This window comes from Penicillium robsamsonii, assembly GCF_028829455.1.
Source record: "Penicillium robsamsonii strain IBT 29466 chromosome Unknown utg000004l_segment0_segment0, whole genome shotgun sequence".
In the NCBI taxonomy this organism is placed as follows: Eukaryota; Fungi; Ascomycota; class Eurotiomycetes; order Eurotiales; family Aspergillaceae; genus Penicillium; species Penicillium robsamsonii.
Genome location: NW_026643222.1, coordinates 776,458 through 799,015, shown reverse-complemented (window position 1 = coordinate 799,015; position 22,558 = coordinate 776,458). Strand labels below are relative to the sequence as shown.

Sequence of the window (22,558 nt, the reverse complement as noted above, 5' to 3'; positions counted from 1 at the left end):
TAAATAGCCAGCCATGAAATGAAGCAGACCCGCCAATACACCATGTACAAGATGGGAACTCATGACTGAAGGCGCGGGAGGAGAGGATTGAGACGCTAAAAGCTCAGAGAGAGAGGGATACTTCACGGCAAAAGGCGCCAGTCAACGCCAATACTGAACACAAGGAAACAATGGAAAAAGGCATTGAGAGAACAAGGAATTGCTAAGAGCTGAACTATCCCTTATACTTTGATTTGTCTTCCGGGGACTTGGCGCTCAGTACTCCGCAGTATAGCCCAGCCTATCGTTTGAATCAACGACTCTGTGGTATTTGTTAGCATTGAAATGAGCCTACCTAGCTTGAGAATTTTCAAACTTACGAGTATTGCTTCGTCAAAGTCCCTTCTCCGCCCTTCGACAGATCAATATTGAAAACGTAGAAATTACCATCACTAGTGACAACCATGACTTGAGGGGTATTGTTACTCATGGCGACCACACTCCTCATCGGTCCGGGGCCTGTATTTCCGCCAGGACCTGGATTCGATCGCGGCAATTTGATCCAAGCAAAGTCACGCGCTGGCTCCCACATCTCACTGACTCCCTTCGGAAGGTATCCGCCCACCCTAGCGGCAACTGCGCCGCCGACGTTTTGAGAGGTTCGGCGAAGGATCCCCATCAAAGTGCCGTTGTGCTTCCGTAAAGAAGGATCCAAGCCAGCATCGCTGCCCGTCTCGTCCTCTTCGAGTGAATATCCATAGTTATTTGGCGGAGAGTCATGGTCCCGACCTGGAGACTGCGATGAAGAGCCGTCTGGCGATGGTCCTTGGTGGGTCAACTTGAAGATGTGGACGGTCTCGGTGGACGAAGAGACGCATAGGAGTGTGGACGTGGTGTTGAAGGACATGCTGTAAATTCGTGATGGCATGGAGCCACGTCGAAACTGGTACAGCTTGTGGCCATCTGGAACTGAGAAAATGCGGATGATGGTTCCTTTATCTGAGGCAGTAGCAAGTAAAGTCCCATCACTATTCAGCGCAATGAGTGCCAGAGGAGAGCGATGGGCTTCGATGACGTTGATGGCTTCTAGCTTAACGGCATCGAAGATTAGAACATCCCCAGTCGTGGGAGATACATGCGTTGTTCCAGGGGGCGCATGTGCTGGTGTGTTTGCAGCTGCAGGGGCCTTTTGTGGAAGAGGATATGCCATGTAACAATTCTCTGAGGATGGTGCAAGGGCACAAATTGCTGTTGATTTGTCAGAACTGGGCAAAAAATAGCTTGAAAGGGGAAGAAGAAAAATCAGACGCAAGAGCTCTGTACCGTTGGGGTTTGGTGAAGTATCAATGGTGGACAAAAGCTTCATGGTCTGGATATCATAAAGATAGATCTGATCCTCAAGGACAATAACAAGTCGCTTGCGATTCAGCTTCACTGCGAGAACTGTTGTTGGAAACGTTAATTCACATATTGTGCACTGTCGCTATTCCAAATATTAGTTCCGCGTCTTATATGAAGTGTCGATAATGACAAGATACCTTGGTATTTTGAATCTGTAAGCGTCTTGGTGATAAGATAAGTGCTACAAGAGAGGTTGAGAATAGCATCTCAATGACAGCAATATTTCCCTCTTTGGCTTCATAGCTCTTGGCAAAGGGTTCAGTTGTGAAGATCTGAAATCCCTTAGATGTTGCTATAAATGCGGTCAGTGGACATGCAACAGAAACGGTTCCGCAAAAAGACTCACCCACAGCCAGGTAGCTGTAGTCCTGGTTAAATGTCACGAAATTCATGGCCATTTTTAGAAATTTTCAGGATAAATGAAATCAATGAGATTGATACAAGGTAACCTTGGGAACTCTCGGAAGTCGGAGATGTACCCCGCTTAGGGCGAGATTGAGACGACGCCGAACTAGCAACTCTTTGCCCGTCACTGGCCACTGCGTAACATATCTTGGACTTAGAGCAAAGCGATATGCTTCAAAGGCGATGACGTGGAGAAGAGAGGATATGATATCCGCGAAGTCTTTGAGAAACTCGTCACAAGCGAGAGGTTTGCGCTTGGGCCACACCTTGATTGCCCACCGCCTACAAATCTATCATATCAACCCATCGCCATTCATTTTCAAGGTTTCTTTTACTTCACTCTCTAGTTTATTTTGGCCTAGTTTTCACATCAGGGCCGAACGATTGGGGTGATAAAAAGGGGTTGTTATCGTGGAGACTTAAAAGTTGTGTAAGCAGCTGTCTCCTTTGGTCACAGACTCCTTACTTCCATAAGACGAGATATACTCACTCCTAACATAAGTGACGTAGAGATCGTCTACTACGATCTTAAGCCCCACCCATTTCGCTATTTTGTCTACTCCAATATGTGACTCTGGTCTGGCTATATATAAGAGCCGTTTTACGCGGTTCGTGCTTCTTTCCACCTTATCCCTGCTGCCTACTCCGTATTATTATCATTCTTACTCCGGTGACATTCTATAGCTTAATTATGCTAGCTATAATATCACGAAAAAAGAATGTCCAGAAAAATACATGGATGAAAAGACATCTAAGAAAATATCCAAAAACGACCTCAGGGTATTATATATATAACGTCCCTAGTATCCATGGAGATTAAGTAAACAGCTCCTGTAGGCATCCCGTCTATCTCCATATTGACTAGTGTTAGTTAATATAATAAATGAACATCCTTATCAGACAAGTGGGTCACGTATATTCTTCCTCGATGTGTTGTGGCTACCAGCGCAGTGAAGAATAAAGAAGCTTGATAATGTTGGTTTGGGTTAACCCATATGAGGTACTTGCGCCATGTGGACTTAACAATTCAGTCACGGCTAGTCACAGAGCCAGTCCCTAGTTCACCGACCAATCGCTCACACAAATGGTGTCACAACACCCAATATTCCAACACCCGTAGCCCAACGTCTGGGAAAATGCAAAGACCGGTTAGGTTTCCTGGGCATGAACTGAATCTGCCGCGCGTCACCAATAAAGACTGGACAGTTCTCGAAAATTTCAATCTGGACCCGTGTACCAACCCGTGGAAGGAATACCTCGCAAGCGCGAAGAAAATAAGGTACGGCAGCTACCCGCCTCACACGACAGAGTCCCTTATGCACAGGACTGAAACAACCCCGATTAGGTCGCTGTTCATGTCGCCCAATTGAAGAAATTGGGCTTCTCGTTGAGGACGTTTGATTGATGGTTTAAGACTATGTCCAAGTCAGATAGGCAGCAGTCAAGGCCGTTAGTCAATTTGCCTGTACCTATGCAGATTATCACCTGATGAATGTGGCGCAGATCACACCTAATATACATAGCCCCCTATGCAGACACTAGACCCGGTCACCATGTGGCTTTATTAGTTTGTGGAATGAACCCGCTAGTTGGGTAGCAAACGGTCATGTAAGCTAGAGATCCTAACTGGGCCGGTGACAGCCAACGTGTTGTGTCAGATCCCAGACAAGGAACAGCCTAGTTATTTTGTTTCCGCCTAATGATATGCAGTTTCTGCACGTTCCGACTGGCGCATAGAGTACGCATATCCTCAAATTCCAGTGCAGGCTAGATCGCGTCTACTCCAGACACACCACCAGTCATATCCATGCCATCCCGCTGGTAATACAGAGCGTGTTGTATGTCAAGTCAGAAGTGAGAGTTATAAAGACAGCCTTAAGCAAGTTGACAAAAAGACGTATGCATCCAGTCGCGATGTCTAGGTATAGCCGAGATCTGCAGACCTGGGGGAAATCGAGGAAGATCTGCAGGAAGTTGCCCGATCTTTCTCAAGACGCGCTCCGCCTGACACAGCCTACTTTTGTCTGCGACTATTGGGTCGGGAATCGCAGATGGGTGACCAATGAGGGTTGGCATGGAAAGGTTCCCCTGTATGGTTGACATGTCAAGCGACACGCTAGGGGAAAGATAAGACTAAAATCCTGTTGTGCCACCCTTACACCTCGACCTAGGTATACCTGCCTTATACATACAACATAGACTTGTTGTTAGGCGCTGGACGGTGTTAGGTAGGGAGTACTCGGTTTGACCCTCGGGAATCTTGGGCACCTGCATTGAGACATGCTTATCACAAGATCCATTTTCTGCCGGGACTGGCTATTGGCGGGTTTGGGTATCTGTTTACTATTGGGCATATTCCGAGGCTATATCGAACGTTTGTCTCCCCACCTCGAGTGGATCGCAGTGGCGATCCGGGGTTTATTCCCTGTACATGATACATTGAATCCATGTACTTCTCAAAACGGGAGTATATGGATTTCCTGGTTTTCATTACTGAAACATATCTGAAAGTTTCTTAAAAGTTGAGACCAGTAATATATGGATTCATGTATTTTCAGATGATACTTAACATCTGGAAATTGGAATTTCAAGTAACTTATGATGTATCTCACCCATGGTTCCATAGTTGGCAAATTGACTTTTCTTGTTCCATGGACACGAAATGACTCGATATCCGGCTGGCAGGGCCTTCTTATCCGAGGTGGATACAGCGGGGGTGATAAGTTCTTTGTTCCCCGAAATTTGTTGAAGGCGTGGAGAAGTCCCCCCCTCCCTCCCCCAGACGCACAGACAAGGCCGTAGTCTGGGCCGAGAATATCAAATCTCATCGTCATCGGGGTCTGCCCTATGGCATGATTGGTCACATCAAATGTTAGTGCGTGGTCGCCAATTCTTAGGCCGAAAATGTGTTTTGAGGGGGTGACCCGAGAGAAAAAAAAAGATGGTCAGAATCCCTGTCCGAAAGGAAGGAGGGAAGAGGTTTAGAATCGGTATCTGATGTAGATTATATACATACAAAGTACGGAGTACATAATTATAGGTTGGGCGGATAATATAACCCAGACCCGCGGTGGAGCGTGTGGATACTTAGGGAATCTGGGACCGAGAATGACGATAGTAAGTGATGATGATGAGATAGTTAAATGCATACATGTATTTACAAATGTATCAACAATAGAATTCACTTGGGTACATAATATACAATGTACAATGTACACTTAGTTCTCGTCCCACATTATCTTTTCCCCTCCCCCCTTCGCTCTCCACTTCACTTCCCATTTCTCTTCTTGATTTTATCTCAAGTCTCTGTTTATCTCTCATTCCTTCATCCCTTGCCTTTATCTTTGGTATTGTATGGTCCCCCTTAACCTCGCATTCTTCTTATTTAATTTCAATGTTTCGCTGTTCACAGTCGTGCCACCTGCGACGCGCTCCAGGAAACTCTGCTAACTGTTTTGCAGTTGTGCCTGCGATCACTCGCGACTCAGATTGCCATTGCTTTGAGCACTCTTGACCACATCTCAACTGCAAATGATGTAATCGTCTTGTGGTTCGGGTCTCAACAGTGTTGCAATTGCAAGTGACATTTACCATCTTTATCACAATATTACCACTTTTCAACCACGCATCTTGTCCGTCATGGCCACTGTGCTAGTTCAGCAGCAGGCGCTGCACCACTCGACCCCTCCTCCTTCTCCGATCCCCCCAGCCTTGACCGTAAACCGACGATCGAGTCCTATCCCTAACAGACATATTCCGGTATGCCCCACGGGCCCTATTCCAGCACCTCAACCTACCTCTGCATCCCGGCCCAGTGAGCAGCCATCCTCGCTCTTGTATCCTCCAGATGAGAAAATGCGCATTGGACGACTGTCCGCCCCCGCCGTGTACGCCATCGACGGAGCCAAATTGGCAGCTGCGCTCGCCCACCAAGCATCACAACCTTTACCCGACGCATCTCAGATGTTTCCTTGGCTCCATGGACTGCATCATGACAACCATCTGCAGCTAGGATTCTTTTCAAGTCGCAAGCGCCATGCTCGTCGCACTCCGAAATGCTGGCGAAGCATCCTTGTGGTAAAACTGGGAGGTGACTTGACCAAGTCACGGATCAAGGGTGCAGTAAGCGCCCATGAGGTGCTGGCACCTTCCGCACACTTCCTGATGGCCGATCCTCCCGAGGGATTCTCCGTCCGAAATTTCCAAATACAGACCGCGAAACTGGCTGCGATGTCGGATATTGTTATTTATGCGGAAGATGATGACAGTCATTGTGGACTTGTTGAGCTAGCCAACCAGTTTGCCAAGGCGCAACAGTTGTGGCGAAAGAAAATGGACCCCCTGGAGGAGCGACCGACATACAACACCTTTATTCTTGCAGGTTCGTTATGTTACCTCAGTCCGATCCATGGAGCATCAATTGATATATTTTCCCAGACAAATTTGCCAACGTTGCAGAAAAACAACCAGAGATCATTGCGATCGATGCGGAAGGTCAACCGACCGGCCAAACTATGGATTTCGGTAACTTCATACAACCCTCGGCGCGCCCGAACTTGATGCTAACAAATTGGTAGTCCAATGGGAGCGATTGGAAATGACAACGATGTCCCGGGCATCTGAGATTTCGTCTAATGTTTGGCTCGCGTCTACCCCGGACTACTTCCATACGACTAGAGCTCTGGAGTCGCAAAAGGAAGAGGGCTATGACCTGTTGATTGAAGCATGCGACATGGCCAACATCCCTGGTCCGCGGTTCCTCGCCATGCTTGACAAACAGATAGAGGCAGGTCCACAGCGCTTGGAGTTCCCCTCATCGGGATCTCTTGTGCTTCCATCGGGGAACACCCGAGAGGTTGAGGACATTGTCAACACCATCAGGTGGATCTATTATCTCGCGCATCCCGACACTTCATCAGAAGAACTGGACCCCGACGGAGATATCGCAATGACCAAGTCCAGTGGAAAACCCCGCAAGGTCCTTATCCACTGTGCGGATGGTTATACCGAAAGCTCGCTGTTGGCAGTGGCGTACTTTATGTTCGCAGAAGGCGTGCCCGCTCATGAAGCTTGGCTTCGACTGCATTGCGATAAGAAACGCAATTTCTTCGCGTATTCGACCGACGTTGCTTTTCTATGCCACATCCAAGGACGTCTCTTGCAAGAAAGCCCCGCAACCCAGTCGACGGATCTCTCGGAAATATGGGATCCCAATTGGTTCCACAACATGGACGGCTCCTTCCCCAGCCGTGTCCTGCCGTATTTGTATCTAGGCAATCTGACTCACGCGAATAACCCGGAGCTTCTGTGGGAGCTTGGGATCAAGCGTGTGCTTAGTATTGGCGAAGCTGTCAATTGGTCCGACGCCGACCGCGCCAGCTGGGGAGCGGATAATTTGATGTACATTGACAATGTCCAAGACAATGGCATTGACCCTTTATGTCAAGAGTACGATCGTTGTTTGGACTTTATTGGTAAGTCTGAATGTTTTCCTCTACTGCTGTTTCAATTGCTAAGTTGTGCACAGAAAAAGGAAAGCGCCAGGGCACAGCCACATTGGTTCATTGTCGTGTTGGTGTTTCTAGATCGGCAAGTATTTGCATCGCTGAAGTCATGGCGTCCAAAAATCTTTCGTTCCCGCGTGCATAGTGAGTTTTATTTCTATTGAAGTCGTTTAGCTGGACCGACGATGCTAACTCATGACAGCTGTTTTGTCCGCGCAAGGCGACTTAATGTCATAATCCAACCTCATCTTCGCTTTGTGTAAGTCTTTGTGTTCTTCTACCCTTACATCCAACAAAGAAGATTTGCTCACACTTAGCCACAGCTATGAACTCCTTCAATGGGAAGAGTATCAAATGAAAAAACGAGGCGAGCCCATCAAGCGAGAGCTTGAATGGACCACTGTTGCGCGTGAGATAGCTCTGCTCAACAAGCCATATTCGAGGCACTAAACCAGACTCGGGATCTAAGGCCCGTCCCTAATCCACGCGATCAGGATTGGAAGGACGGGCCACTGGATACCACAAAATGGCCGTTCCTGCTACAAGCACAAACGCTAAAACCACTCACATCACAATTCACATCACTTCTCTACCTACTGCTGGCCTCCCTGAGGGTCAGCACTCGACTTCCACCATGGCCCGAACACCAACCCTATTTCCTTAAGACCTGTTTTCGCCATCTCATCCATGCGATATACTCTACATTATGATACAATGACTTTGCACGATTATACGAACAAGGGATGATTTCTTGATCTTTGGCGCTCGGCGTTTTGAAGACCTCAGGGGACATGGGAGATATTGCTCCCACCATCCATACTGCAATGATTTTCTGCTGGTTCTGTTCGACCCGATCTTGTTTCTTCTTAGCCAGCTCCATATTGTTGATTTTACCTCTTGATTTCGCCCTATTCTGTATTTTTTTATTCTCGATTTTTTATTTTCAGCCACTGATTTTATCTTGTTTCGTCCAACAGTCCAGAATTTACACTGTTATTTCTGCCCGTGTCCTTTCCCTAGATTTCTCACGGTACATCTCACCCTGTCTGAGGTTATTTCTCCATGGGCAAACCAACTGGCACCGCGGACATTGTGTCAATTGCCCATCCCCTTGGGACTGGTCTTCGACACCACTGTATGAGACCGATTAGGGGTACTCAGTGGAAATAGGCATTGCACCATATCCGTAAATCTTTTAGAATATCCAGAGGTTCAGATTGCAGCTCTCCTATCACGATATTGAAAACGGTGAACCCAAGGGAGCATATAACTTTAGGGCGATAATGTATGGCCTAACAGACTAGCGTAAGGAACTGGAGTATATATGCATGCAACTTTCCTTTCAAGGCATTCGTCCATCACATCCATTAACCGGCCTTCTTTTTCCAAAAAATACAGATCTTCCTTACGGAGGAGGGTTCGCCACCCATATAAAAGGGATCACCTATATGAAAGTATATAAATAAACAAACACCTTTACTAGATAGGCCGCACATTAAGTGCGAGAAGCAAGAGAGATACGTGGTCCAGATTTCTTGTTCTGGATAGCCAGGAAGATGATACCCTCTTCGTCTCCTGAATTGCTAGAGGATCGGGAGCAAATTGGTGGCATGGCGGGTGGTTGATTGTGTAACGTATTCAGTAAGCGGGTGGTCCATGTAAGTCGGTGGTCCACCCCGAAACACATAGTAAATGCGATATTTACTACACTTATATCTCAACAACCAACGTCTTTGTTTTATTTAATTACTTGCCGATAGCTACCGATAAGCATTCTTAGTATTATATATCAATTTCGAATAAATCGAAAACTTGCATTATTGCGGTATCGAAAATTACACGGCAAAAAGTCTAGAGTGTATATAAACCTCACTCACAAGTTTACTAAATTTTCTTTAAACTCCCTAGAGTGTAGAGATAGCATATAAAAAGCATTCAGCTACAAGGAAAAGCCCACACAGACCATCGTTGCTCGAGATATCAAATTGTAATTTATCGCATTTACTATGTGTTTTGGGGTGGACCACTGGCTTACATGGACCACCCGCTTACCGAATACGTTAAGTGTTAATTTATGAACGCGTTTCGGTCTCAAGATAAAGAAAGCCAGCCAAGCCATCCATGGACAAAAAAGAAAACCCAAAAAAGGTACTCCGATAGGGGGAATCGAACCCCCGGCTGCCGTGTGAGAGACGGCGATGTTAGCCACTACACCATATCGGAGGGGGACTGCGAATTACTACTTGTAGTTTAATGTGTCCACTTGTGGTTTAGCGCTCTTTTATCCTTGTGCGTCTCTGTGCGTGGTTCTATATAATCCCTCCCATATTGGTCGGCGTTCGAACCTGATCTTGATAGAGACCGGCTAGCATTTGGTCGAAGTTGAAATTAACATGACTATTTTAACATAACGGCAGTTAACTTAAATAGCTCTTATACAAAAAACTCGAAAGCCGTGGTCAGCCACGGATTTCAGACAACGGTTTCGCAAACCGCGAGATTTCTCCTCAATGGTCGCCCCATGATGAGCCAGCCCGTCGTCTATACATTTTTTCCCTATGGATATTGAACAGGTCTATTTTGAGGAGTTCCATAAACTGTTAATGCATTATGTCTTATGGGCATATTTTGGAGGCTAGTATAGACTACAACGTGACCAAAAAGTAGATGCCCCATCTCTTGGTATAAATATAAACATCAAGAAGGGCGGGGTCTACCCGCTTGGGCGGATATTGAACCGAACTGGAGCGGTAAAGGATCGTTGAGGGTCGATCCACTTGCCGATCAATCGTCCTCGATGATAAGATGGGTAGAGGGATCATAGGCCCTGTTCTATTCTAGGAAAACATAGCTTTATGTGTTTTCTGCATAGAAAGGTTTGTATCACGAGAGGCTCCTTCCCTTCCCTCCAAAACAAGGGCGATAAAACGCTTAAAGAGGCAGAATTTGAATAAACTAGTTTGGATAATTTGCATTGTTTACATAATCACCCCTTCAATAGTTATATTGGGACACCAAGGCTCCTTCACATCTCATCTTCACAACATGACATCTATCTTACGGATTCTTTCTTCCCGTACTCTTCAACTATTCTAAGCAATGTGGTTTCCATTAGATATCATATTTGGATCGATCTTCAAGGCCTTGCAAGGTCGGACACAACATGCTAGTGACTCTGAAGCGACGTCTTCTCCACCAACTCCAGCAATTGTAAGTTATAAGGGCCATTTGTTGGCTTTGTTGATTCCTAATGGTACTAGGATTACACGTTAAATACCCTGTGTACTTTCCACGTTGGTTGTATATCTACTTCGTAGGCGAAATCGCCCGACTTTTTGACCAATATAAAGAGTCCTACGTACTATTGGCCTAATTTACGCGATATAGCGTCGTTGACGGGGATATTATATGCCCTACCAATATGCAGGAGCACCTTTTTGCCGACAGTGAAATGCTTTGGTTGGTATCGTCGATCGTAGTACTCCTTCATACGCATTGCCAACGGCTGACTGAAAGTTTCCCAACGACGTTGTCGTCTCCATGAAAATAAAACAAAGCAAAGGTGATCAGCAAAGAAAAAGTTCAAAAAGTTCCAAGTAAATTGCAGAAGTCGTCATTGTCTTCCATAATGTCCTCACAACACGGTATGTTCAGTCGTCGTAGCTTTTGCAGTTCGGTCGACAATGTCGTTCTCTTTGTCTGCGTCAGAGTGGGAGCGGCCATAAGAGGGGGTGCAAGCCGCGCGGACGTCATTAAGAGTATTCTCCAAGATAACACTCTTATATTGCTCTCGTAGGACTTCGCGGGCGACCATGTTTTACACCATATCGTCGCAGTCTTCGTGGGCCATCAGATTCTCCTCGTACCGAGCCAGCGTACGCTAGGCTTCCGCCGTGCTAAGGTGACGGTCGCTGTTTGTGATGGTGATAAGTTTGTGTAGAATTGCTCCGATCAATTCACCGTCCTCGACTAGGCCCGACGAGTACCTGAGCATATCTCGGGGTTTGTGCGTTGTAGTGGTAGTTTTCGTGGTGGACGTCGTAGCCTAAGGGCTACCTCATATGACGAAATTATTATAAACGTCCTTTTCGTCTTCGCAATAGCTGTGAATAGCCTACGATGGCCTGTCTGTCAATGACTTCATCTGCCTGATAAGTCTGGTAGCCTAACGATAAAATGATTGTCACCTGTTGAGCTACTAAGCCGAATTGGGACATACCTATTCAGGCGACGGGGCAATCTATTCAGGTGACGGGACAACTAAGCCTCTGACTTAGCCTCTGGAGTTCCTCTCCTTTATAAACTCTTTCCCTCTTAAACCACCGCCATCTCCCTTTGTCCTATCCATCAAAACTTTCATCTCATACATCCCAAAATCCATCATGCCATCTAAATACAACCTTCGACAGAAGTTTATTGATCTGATATTTAGATCGGACAGGCGTGAAGTCGAAGAAATATCCCAGATTGCGCAAGACTTCCTTGACGGGAATCTCACACACGACGAATTCAGAGAGAAGTATGGCAAGACAAAGGCGGCCAAAAAAAAGCTGCCGTCGCTGGCAGCTCATGACCTTACAATGCAGCAAGTCGGACAAATTCTCAACCTCAAACCAGCCAGCAGGGACGACGAGCTCGCCAACGTCCCATCATGTCCGATTCCGACGGAGCTCCAGAGTGTCATGAAAAAGGTTGACGCCGCCCGCTCAGACAGTCCGATGAACGAAGCAACCAGTCGTTGGACGCTCGACCTTCTACTCATATATGCGCATGACATCGTGACATGTGGCCAGCCCGACGCCGGCCAAGCGATTGCCATTCAGACAGAGCGCCACTGGGTGCTTCCTGTTAAGTTTGAGAAGCGGGACATGAACCTAGTCGGAAAACCAGACTATGCAGTCTGGTACGGCAATCCCAACGACACCGCAGTGAACGTTGTCGTTGTGGAGGCAAAGGGGGAGGGTAATGCTAGTAAGGGAATGTCCCAATGCCTTACCTATATGGGTTAGTATCTCTTAGTATGAATGATATTGCTTGCACTACCTAGATTCTAATCGGTTTAAAGGCATGGTGCACCGACTTCGACGACAAGAAAAGAAACAAAACTGTACCGTGTACGGTATGGCGGCGGACTCGCAATGTTTTTTTTTCCTTAAGATCAACGAAAGATCAAAGGTTATTTTCTTTATTTCCTAGCGAATTGCCTTTGTCTAACACTCGAATAGTGGTCTGCTTTTTCGGTTATCGCCGCCGACGGCAAGTATGCCAAAGTTCTTGGCCTGCTTGTCTACCTTCTGCGGAAGGCAAGGGAGGCATCTCCCACCCATTCAAAGGAGTCCTCCGCCCAAACTCATACGAAGGGGTCATCCCGAGGCTCACTCTATGCAAGTGAAGATTGCATAATGGGCAATATGTGATAAAAAAATTTGTAGCCTCGCTCTGGTCTTACGTTCTTGATTTTAAGTGGATGATTTGCTCTGGGCCTCGCGTCTTTGCTTTTGCTGTAACTTGAATGAATGAAGAAGGAAAAGCTATCTATAATCGCTAATTAGTATTGAGATAACTAGCACTAGTCCTCATCAGTTCTAGGGAAACCCGGTCTATACGGAAACACCACGAGTATCACCTGAAACACCACACATCACTATGGCCTTTCCGCTGCCCCCCTAGATTACACCATATCGGAAGAGAACTGTGAATTACGGTCATATTTGTAGTTATATTTGTCCACCCATGGTTTAGCGCTCTTGTCCTTGTGCGTCCCTGTGCGTGGTTCTATATAATCTATCCTATCGCCCCCTCGAATTCTCGCTGTATTTTGCCCGCCCGCTTTTCCTTCCTCCTCGTCTTTGTCCTTGCTCTGCAAGTGAGCCATTTTTTCTATTCGTTCAGACCACCGAGCTCCTAAGCTCCGCCACCACCTTTCCTCGTGTGACTCGTCAGCTCTTCTGCAATCCCGCCACTACTATCTATGCTGCCCACCTTAGCTCCGACGATAGCGCTCGAGATGAGAATGCCTTCTACTCGCCCTATAATATTCTGGGATATCTAGCGGGGCTGTAAAATGCCTATGGGCTGACACCACGCGAGAACCCACGACCTTGGCTAAGTTGACACTACTGATTGGTGACTAGCATGTCCGTAACAACATGCAACAGATCGTGTAACTCGTAATAGGTTGAATCGCTAAGGTGATCTGTGGTTCACGTTTAGAAAATATAAGTATGAACTCCTCGAATCTCGTAAGAAAACCCTTAATCTATTGAAAACGAGCCTAATCTCTAGTTAATCGCTATAGATAGGATGTGAGTTATAATCCTCATGTGAACCAGATAGCCTTTGAAGATAGAGCTAACTTGGATGGCTATGGATAGGTTGTGGGTGGTTTCCCTTTGATAAAAACTAGATATCGGTAGAAGATAGGACTAACCACAATGACTGTGGATAGCTTGTGAGTGATAAACCTTGATGTGCACTAGATAGCGGTTGACGATAGGACTAACCGCAATGTTTTTGGATAACCTGTCAGTGATAATCTATGATGTGAATCATCGTTTAAAGACAGAACCACCCGCAATGGATATGGATAGGATGTGAGTGATGACCCTTCATATGAACCAGATGTCGATTAAAGACACCAGGGCATATATCTTCTATTCGCAGCTTATAAGTAAAAGCTCAATTCCGATTGCTGTATCCTCCAGCCACTGAATTGGCGATTTACTGAACGCTAGTGGAAAGGTATGGATGGAAGGTAATTATCGAACACCTATGTTTTGCCTTGGTGCGGGTTTTCCCTATTGAGTTACGTTCCCCCACACCGTAATGCAAATGCAAAGGAAATATAAACATTCACTAGTTTTAACTCCTTTATAGTAGTTTCCCTGTCGGATTTCCTGAATACCTACTCTCTTTCGACAAGGCTATGCGTAACGTCGCGATAAAAGGATAAATTATTAATATAATAACTGTAGTGTGATCGTATTGAACCATAAATGATGGCTGGAAAGCATAAATCAACATCCTAAACGGTTCATAACATTACAGACCATGCGGGAACGAACCTTTCAAAGCTGTTCCCACCAAGTGTGCAGGTTCCTGCATTCCAGCACCAAAGGGATATGGAATTCTTCTCACCGAATTACGGCCCCGCCATAAACATCTGCCAGACATCCATCAGCTTATCGAACAGTTCTGGCTTGACGAGCGCCTGCAATGCATATCTTCTTCCGGTTTTCTCAGGTGCTTCACTCGCAACAAATCCCGACAGATCTTGATCTCCTTCCATGGGAGCATCGTATACCATCGAACCCTCTGCAGTCTCACCTTGGTACTCTGCCCACGGTTTCTCCCCATTAACGAACGTGATAAGGTCCGCGGCAAATCGTTCGGCACAGCGCCGCTGCCCGTTTGAGAGGTACTCCGAGTAATTTTGCAGCACAAATGCAATATCAAGAATATGTGTGGCATGACCCTTCCACGGTCCATCCCAGGGGTTGGGGCAGTTGAAACGATACTGCAGAGCCTCCGTCCCTGGGACAGAGGACAAGCTCCATGCCTTGGTAAATGACTGTGCTGCTACGGCAAAACACACGTCGTTGCCAAAGTTTAAAACGTTTTTCGTCGATTCGGGGGTGTTGGAAGTAGAACTTGGATCCAGATCGTATGCTGCGGCGATAGCTGGTGCAATGTTTGGATCCACATTTTCAAATGCAGTGGATAAACACTTGACGAGTGTTTGAGGAAATATATCGGTTCTTGCTCCCAGACGAGGAGCGAGAGCCATTGCCTAGTGAAGTTAGGATGTTGATTAGTATGATTTCCTGGGCAGAAAGCTTATGGGGATAATTTACATCCATTTGACAATCACCCATAATGAGTCGCTTGCAATGCTGGATTCCTGGGAAAAGCATTTTCACCCCAGCATCATCAGCCATGGTTTTGAAAGTAGTGACCTCGGGAATGAAGTCGCTGTCCACCATGGGTCCGAGAGGAATATGGCGTCCAACTTTGGCCGTCAGTCCGCTCATCGGGACCTCAAGGATCTTTTGAACCTGCTCTGCAGGTGACAGATCTTGGATTCCAAATATATCCACAATCCTGGCGAAGGATTTCTCCAGCAGTTCCGGTGTGCGGGCACGTAGCAGCGATGTCCCACTCATTCCGATGAGTTGATTGAACAAAACCTCATCAGAGTGAAGGTGAAAGCACCCGGATGCTATTTGAATCAGCGACTGATGCCTGAAATTCAAAGGCTCTGAAACGGAACAACGCACCACCTCCTGCGCTCTCTCCAATAAACGTCACCCGGTTAGGATCGCCCCCAAAGCCACTGATATGGCGCTTGATCCAGAGGAACGCCAGTCGCTGATCGTCCAAGCCGTTGTTAGGCTTATACCCGGCTGCTTTCATAGCAGCAGAATGGAGAAAGCCGGAGACTCCAAGACGGTAACTGCTCCATATCAGCAAATGTTCAAGGAAGCACCGGGATGAGACCTACTTGACTGCAACAACAATCATCGGCTTCTTCAACTCAACACTCTGGTTGGTAATCCGAGCAAGGTCATATTGGGGATACGAGCTACTACCAGTGGCAAAGGCACCGCCATGAACCATGACCAGTACCGGCAACGAGCCAGCATCCTTCACATTGGGGACTGCAATATTCAGAGTCAAACACTCTGTGTCGGACTGGGGGTATTCCGGGAAAGGCAGCGAGTGCTGAAGTAGAGTTTGCTCCCATGCACATCCATTTGCAGGACTCAGGGGAATTGGTCTATATATATATATATATATATATTGATTAGCTGGCCGTAAGAGGAAGGTTATCTCAAACGTACCCTAGTTTTGTAGCATCGAGCACTCCATCTTTATTGAAATAGCTACTATTGTATGTCTCAAGGAGCACCCCTCGAGAGAAACGATCCTTTAAAGTTGCATACTGTACACCGAGATACTGGACAACCGTAGGTACCTTATTCAGTCCCTTGATGGGACCGATCGTTAGGTGCTGTTTTGTTTGGTACGACATCGCGTCCAAAGCAGAAAATCTGGTGGTAGATTGAACTCTTCGATATCTGCAAAAGAATGAAGAAGGTGGTTAGTCCGTTTTTCAACTGAGAATTACACCCGCATCTCCGTTCTGAAACCGAGGACCGATTCTGGGGCACCGCGTTGATATGCCGCCTTAAACCCGCACAGGCTGAATCATCCCGCCGCTATCCCCGACGCCCAGATGATGTCGATGCACAAAAAATGTGATCTTGATTTAAGACCAGGAGATGATCCACAGGAGAAAAGTCTCCGTCTCAGAAGCGCTTTGAATCATTTGCCAGTACTTGTCAAGATGACCACTACCGACAAGCTGATCAGCCCCTCCTGTATCGGCCACTTCGGCCTGCGCACCACCCCGGAAAATTTCGAGGAGATGGTGAAATGGCACATGGATTTCTTCGGTGGTACCATCACTCTCCGTAACCAAAAGGCTCCCTTCATCGCCTACGATGACGAGCACCACCGTCTGGTCATCGTCAACGACCCGAGCCACCGGCACATCGACGACCGGAAGACTGCCGTGGGAATATATCACATTGCGTTCACACTAGACAGTCTCTCCGATCTAGTGAAGAGCTACGAACAGAAAAAAAGGATCAGAGGCTACCAAAGGAAGAAGATAACTTTGGTGTAAATATCTTGCGTAAAGCCGTTTGGCCTGAGGGGAAAAGTCGACCTGCGGAGTCGCTATGCCGGGAATTCTATGCTGCTCCGCTGAGCTTGTACCTTCAGAGGAATGGTCATACTGTAGGTAAGAGGGCAAAGCTTCACGCCATTCCATGATCTTGGTATCCAGACTTAACAGGGAATGAATATCTGGGCCTCTGTCTAATGAATCATTAAGCTCCTCCCGGTCCAACACTTGTTTGAGTATATCTTTGGGTTACGGCCACCAAGCAAAACTTTTGTGTCGTCAACACTACGTATTACGCCGTCTCAATTGGGCCTCGGAGGGAAGTCAAATGCCTTGCAGTGCTGGGGGCACTTGACTAACTCCACCCATCTCAGCAGTTTCCTTATCAACCAACCATGACTATAGTCCATCACGACAACATGGAACCTTCATCAGAGCTTATTGGCTTTGAGGGAGCACCTCCGATCGAGAATCCCACTATGCCGGTTGCTGTTATTCCATGGAGCCCTCCATCTATTGATCCATTGCCAGAACTTGGGGATACCGAGAGAGCAAAGTTAATCGACAGACTGAGCAAGAAGGCAAAGGAAAGCGAGGCGGACTCAACATATTGGGCATGCCTCTGGTTGTCCGATATTGAATGCCTTCGAGAGATTCTCCGGGTGGCGGAATGTTCCCAATCCAGTGCGTCCTACTTGATGACAAACAAGGGTGCTTTCACTATGATCAGGGCTTGTGAGCTACTTCCACCTTTCATACCTCTTTCTAACCGACGGAAGTACTAACATTGAAACTCCTTAGGGAAAACAAGGCCGAGTATGATCGCGGGGCTGCCTGGGACACAAGGGAAGAGAAAGTTGGGGGAGGAGAGCCCGAAGCGAAAATTCAGTGCCAAAACAGCTGTGAGTCATCTAATTTGCATGGAGTGATGAATAATTTATGCACTAATACCATGACTAGTGTCTTGAGCGCCACGATTTCAGCTGTGAGATCACCAATTTCCCCCAGGTAGATGTGGCTCATATCTACCCGCTATCCATGAGGAAAGGTCAATCATCGGGAAACAACAAGAAGTGCACTGACACGTACGACGACTTCTGGAAAACGCTGCACATGTTCTGGGGCAAAGACCAAGTCGATGAATGGGAAGCCCGGTTAACGGGCCCATATGACACAGAGCTTTGCGAGAATTTGCTTTGCTTGTGCCCCAACGCTCACAGGCTTTGGGGGTCTTGTTACTTTGCCCTCCAGCCGCTCCATCTACGCGACGACGGTAAGGAGTTGATCACACGTTTCTACTGGCTGCCCGAGGTCACGCGACACAAGGTTCAGGTTCAGGACAAACCGAGTATTTCGCTTCATCCCCTCGCAGAATTACTCAATCTTCGTGTTGAGAATACTGACGGATCCGCACATAAGATGAATTCTGGTGATCTGGTCATTTTCCAAACCAAGGATCCAGAAAATCTGCCATTGCCATCATGGGATCTCCTCCAAATGCAATGGATTCTCCATAGGATCGGTGCCCTCAGTGGAGCAGTAAATGTCCCCATGAAGCCGTGGTATTGCGATAGTGAGGATGAGGGTTCCGACATGGGGTTCGAAGATGTTTTCGAGCCTTACCAGGATGAATACTTTGCTGAGCCTCACCATGCTGAACTTTCTGCCGGTGTGGAGTCCGAAGATGCTGTTGAACCCGATGAAGAAGATACGCAGTTACCCCCGATTCTTGGCCGTCCGTCTCGTTTTCAGTCTTCCTTCGAGATCAACCCAAATGCAGACTTCCCTCGCCGACGATCTCCCTCGAGTGAGAAGTCTCTATAAAAAATAGCTGTTCTTCCTTCCTTCCCGCATGCTATAGGCTCCGAAAACATTGCACCACATCACCCAACACCTGTGAAAGAAAGTGTCGTCGCCTCACGAGGAATGAAATATCGTCCTTGCCCATCTCGTGATAGCCTTGGCAATTATTATTTTGAGGAGCTAGACGAAGACGTGGAGTAGTTCCCGGGTGCTCTAGCTGTCCATTCGTAGAGGGATTGCCATTGAGGCTGCGTGTGATTATTCCTACCTGAATCGCTACCTTCAGTCGCTGGAGCGGGTTTACTCTTCTTATTCGTTATCCTTAACCATGTTTCTGCCCGTTACTTCGGCTCTGCGTTATTCTCGCTGTATGTCCATCACGCTTTGCTTTGTTTTTCCTCCGCGCCTTGTGTGGCGAGATGTATTATTGGTTAGGAATGTTTCCTTCAATTGAATCATAGTTTATGGTTCTACTTAACAAGCTATGAAGGGAGAGTGTGTTCTTAGGTCGACGTCTATAGCCTAGAAAGGCCCCTGTCTACAATCAGTATCCATTATTAGTGGAAGGGCCAAGGATATGCTGAAAGAAGCGGACAACCTAGTCGCCCTGCAAAACCCTGCCGATGAAGACATTCTTTCGAAGCTTCTGCAGGATCACTGGGATTTCCAGCGGCGCAGAGCTGTCGACCCACTCGACAGGACGACATTCTACAAGGCACGGCACATTACACGTATAGTTGCAACAATCAGTATCCTAACTGCTGCTATACTCTTGGTTACTGCCATAATCAGTCCTTAAGTTGCCACCAGTCCGACTACGAAGTTGTGTTTGGTGGTCGCCTATACATTCTTCTTTGCGCTCAGTATGTCCCTACTGACGAACGCAAAGAGAGCAGAAATATACGGTGCTGCGGCCGCATATGCGGCAGTATTAGTTGTTTTTATTTCGGGGAATTTAGGAGCCACACCAAGCTAAACAAACCACCAAAGAATCCGACAATCAATACAGAAGCCGAATTTCCGTTGCCAGGCTCTGGCTGTTAAGCAGGGTAACCGATTAGGTATCAACTACGACTTCTGTATTTTGTTCAAGAAGGATGTCGAACCAAACGTTAAAAAGCGAGCAAGCTCTATCAGAAGAGATGCACGGACATGAAAGGACAGCTACTGTAAGCTGACTCGGCTGATCCGTCTATGTACGTGGGGATCGCATACCCGTGGCGACCAGCCAGAACCCCATTGTTTCGCTCTCATCTTTTCTGCAGCTTTGGGGAAGTCCTACTGTGGTGGTATGAAGCTTTCTAAAGTATCCATGTGTTGCTTCAATGGCTCAAGTTGCCTTGGTGTGAGTCCAGACTCAAGTATTCTTCCCTCTGACTTAGCATAATCAAAACTAGTTATACAGCTTTGCTGCGCATGTGATTATGGGCTTCAGGCACCACTGTTCTCACTTGCGTATTTGCTTTCTATCCAATAAGCATTTTTTCCAGTCAAGTGTAAGAAGCAAAATCAGAAGAAAGTAAAACTCGGGGAGTTTCTGGGTCAGCTCGGGCTCCGGGTCGAGCTCCCGAAAAGCGCATTGAGCCCTACCACCGCCGGGATAATTAATTCTTTACGGAGGGATACAAAAGAGCACAATGCTATTCTGATTCAGCGCCAGTGAAATTCTCTTTCTCTGCCCAACAACGCAAGCTACCATTAGGCTTCTGAAAAATATATCATGGACAATCTCATCGCTCCCCTGGGTGCCTTTTCCCACCTTGACGAGGCAAACAGACTCCGCCTTCAAGATGGTTTGCATGAAGCAGCCGAGGCTCTTGAGACACCTTATGACATGATGATTCGCTTGCTGAATGCGGTTAGCTACTCTATCCCCTGCATGAGATGGTCGAGATTGTTTAGTGAAGGCATTCTGGCTAACTCCGGATAACAGGGAAGGCAAACGGCCATGCTTAAGATCGGATACGATTTGGAGATCTTCACAACCCTCACTAGCCGTGAAGAGCCATTTTCAGTGGACGAGCTAGCGTCAGGCAAAAGCGTTGACCCCCTCCTTATGTCCCGAGTGCTACGTTTTCTTGCCGCCAACCGTTTCATCACTGAAACAGATAAGAATCTCTTTACTGGGAACAAGTCCACTAGGGGACTCTCGGACCCTCGAATCCAGGGCGGATTACTTCACGCGTAAGTCACCATCGCCAATCTCCTCATTTCATGATAAAACGTATCTTCCACAGAGACCGCCTAGCTAAATATTTCAACTTGACCGAGCGGCAGTTTCCACATTAGTGTCCCAGCTTATCAGGCCCTGCCAGAATATCTGCAGGAAAACAAGTACCAGAACACCACTGGAGGACGATGTGCCTGGCACAAGTCAGCTAATACCGATCTGGAATTCTTCCCATGGGCAAAGCAAAACCCCGAGATCCTAAAATACTTCCAGCAGCTTATGAGTATTCCTCGGGATGGCAGCTGGCTCGACGTCATGCCATTTGAGGACGAGGCCAATGATACCACTGACCGGAAATTGTTTGTTGATATCGGCGGCAACATCGGTCACCAGTGCGCGCGCCTACTTGCTAAACACCCAAAGTTGGCTGGTCGAGTGGTCTTGCAGGATCTTGAGGAGACCATTCGACGGGCACCAGAGGTTAATGGTGTAGATTTCATGGTGCATGACTTCTTTACACAGCAACCAGTGAAAGGTAAAGCTCACATTTGTCTTTTATGAAAGTTGATGACCGTTTGCTGAACATCTTCAGGGGCCAAATTTTACTACCTGCGCGCGATTCTCCATGACTGGGAGGATGATAAGTCAGTGGAAATTCTGAAACAGATTATTCCAGCCATGTCGGAGGATTCCCAGATCTTGATCGATGATCTGGCTCTTCCAAACACCGGTGTTCACTGGTGGAGTACCTGTATCGATATGCAGATGTATATCATGCATGGAGCGATGGAGAGGACGGTTGACCAGTGGTATGCTCTTTTGGACAAGGCGGGCTTGAAGGTGAAGGAAATCAAGACCTACAGTCCTGTGATGCGGAACTCGGTTATTGTGGCCGTCCCGAAATAATAGTAGCATTTACTGGAAATTTCATGTTCATCAATCCAATTTTCTTTCATCTCTCAATAGAATGAGCATAACAAGTACTTCGTGCCATTATTACCGTTCCAATTTGCTGAAAATCTTGAAACCCCGGATCACCTTTAATACATTGCACAGAGCGGGTGTAAAGAGCGGTTATCGCGCCAGGCATCAAGGCTCCAAATAGCTCGGTGATGTGAACCCCGCTAGGCAGCTTCGTAGGAGTTTCCTACAGCAAATGTTTCCATTAGGACGGATCGCGGATGGCCCAATTTTCCAAGGTAATAGTCTAGAGTCCTTTACTGTTAATAATCAGAAACTAGGATTTCTTTCTAAATTCCTTCAGATTTCGTGACATTACTGTCAACCTGGAAAGGCGCACAGCGAAAGATAGATTATGGCGACCCAAAATATCGCGATCAAATTATAATGTAGTGCATGATTTACCCGGCGACGTTCTCGCCCCCTATGCTCAAGCTTCACCCGTGTAATCTTATAAACCCGCACGCCACCGTTACATTTATTAGAGGTTCGCATCCAAGACGGCTCCACCTGACTCTCTCGTTTATAACGAGTCATATTTTGTGATCAGGGATTTGTGCCCCTTCTCTTCTTTCATGTTGGCCCCATCCGGGGTACCCACGCGAACTTGCGTCCTATTGGCCGTGATTCTCCCAAACTAAGAGCAGT

At 47.0% G+C, this 22,558-nt stretch overlaps 9 protein-coding genes across 9 annotated transcripts; 5 read left to right on the top strand and 4 right to left on the bottom strand.

Moving 5' to 3' along the window:
* Window positions 1-255: 255 nt before the first annotated feature.
* On the bottom strand, window positions 256-1,787 carry N7447_007782 (phosphoinositide binding protein ATG18; the record flags this gene model as incomplete). The annotated part of the gene is made up of 4 exons (XM_057232044.1): window positions 1,727-1,787; window positions 1,518-1,672; window positions 360-1,462; window positions 256-301 (listed from the first exon to the last, which is right to left on the bottom strand). The coding sequence occupies exons 1-4, from the start codon at window positions 1,776-1,778 to the stop codon at window positions 256-258; spliced, it is 1,356 nt and encodes a 451-aa protein (XP_057083809.1). The 5' UTR covers window positions 1,779-1,787.
* A 3,637-nt stretch (window positions 1,788-5,424) lies between these two features.
* On the top strand, window positions 5,425-7,739 carry pps1 (tyrosine/serine/threonine protein phosphatase PPS1; the record flags this gene model as incomplete). Its single annotated transcript, XM_057232043.1, has 6 exons — window positions 5,425-6,166; window positions 6,223-6,309; window positions 6,363-7,259; window positions 7,313-7,433; window positions 7,492-7,548; window positions 7,613-7,739. The coding sequence occupies 6 exons, from the start codon at window positions 5,425-5,427 to the stop codon at window positions 7,737-7,739; spliced, it is 2,031 nt and encodes a 676-aa protein (XP_057083808.1).
* A 3,184-nt stretch (window positions 7,740-10,923) lies between these two features.
* On the bottom strand, window positions 10,924-11,103 carry N7447_007780 (uncharacterized protein; the record flags this gene model as incomplete). The annotated part of the gene is made up of 1 exon (XM_057232042.1): window positions 10,924-11,103. The coding sequence occupies one exon, from the start codon at window positions 11,101-11,103 to the stop codon at window positions 10,924-10,926; it is 180 nt and encodes a 59-aa protein (XP_057083807.1).
* Window positions 11,104-11,671: 568 nt separating this feature from the next.
* N7447_007779 (uncharacterized protein) lies at window positions 11,672-12,706 on the top strand (the record flags this gene model as incomplete). Its single annotated transcript, XM_057232041.1, has 3 exons — window positions 11,672-12,293; window positions 12,355-12,464; window positions 12,515-12,706. The coding sequence occupies 3 exons, from the start codon at window positions 11,672-11,674 to the stop codon at window positions 12,704-12,706; spliced, it is 924 nt and encodes a 307-aa protein (XP_057083806.1).
* A 254-nt stretch (window positions 12,707-12,960) lies between these two features.
* On the bottom strand, window positions 12,961-13,164 carry N7447_007778 (uncharacterized protein; the record flags this gene model as incomplete). Its single annotated transcript, XM_057232040.1, has 1 exon — window positions 12,961-13,164. One exon carries the CDS (start codon window positions 13,162-13,164, stop codon window positions 12,961-12,963), a length of 204 nt encoding a protein of 67 aa, XP_057083805.1.
* Window positions 13,165-14,430: 1,266 nt separating this feature from the next.
* On the bottom strand, window positions 14,431-16,320 carry N7447_007777 (Alpha/Beta hydrolase protein; the record flags this gene model as incomplete). The annotated part of the gene is made up of 5 exons (XM_057232039.1): window positions 14,431-15,078; window positions 15,143-15,507; window positions 15,566-15,741; window positions 15,790-16,065; window positions 16,130-16,320. 5 exons carry the CDS (start codon window positions 16,318-16,320, stop codon window positions 14,431-14,433), a joined length of 1,656 nt encoding a protein of 551 aa, XP_057083804.1.
* Window positions 16,321-16,635: 315 nt separating this feature from the next.
* Window positions 16,636-16,977, top strand: N7447_007776 (Glyoxalase/Bleomycin resistance protein/Dihydroxybiphenyl dioxygenase; the record flags this gene model as incomplete). Its single annotated transcript, XM_057232038.1, has 1 exon — window positions 16,636-16,977. One exon carries the CDS (start codon window positions 16,636-16,638, stop codon window positions 16,975-16,977), a length of 342 nt encoding a protein of 113 aa, XP_057083803.1.
* A 395-nt stretch (window positions 16,978-17,372) lies between these two features.
* On the top strand, window positions 17,373-18,801 carry N7447_007775 (HNH endonuclease signature motif containing protein; the record flags this gene model as incomplete). Its single annotated transcript, XM_057232037.1, has 3 exons — window positions 17,373-17,712; window positions 17,779-17,879; window positions 17,938-18,801. 3 exons carry the CDS (start codon window positions 17,373-17,375, stop codon window positions 18,799-18,801), a joined length of 1,305 nt encoding a protein of 434 aa, XP_057083802.1.
* Window positions 18,802-20,500: 1,699 nt separating this feature from the next.
* On the top strand, window positions 20,501-21,877 carry N7447_007774 (uncharacterized protein; the record flags this gene model as incomplete). The annotated part of the gene is made up of 4 exons (XM_057232036.1): window positions 20,501-20,638; window positions 20,714-20,964; window positions 21,058-21,485; window positions 21,543-21,877. 4 exons carry the CDS (start codon window positions 20,501-20,503, stop codon window positions 21,854-21,856), a joined length of 1,131 nt encoding a protein of 376 aa, XP_057083801.1. The 3' UTR covers window positions 21,857-21,877.
* Between the last annotated feature and the right edge of the window lie 681 nt (window positions 21,878-22,558).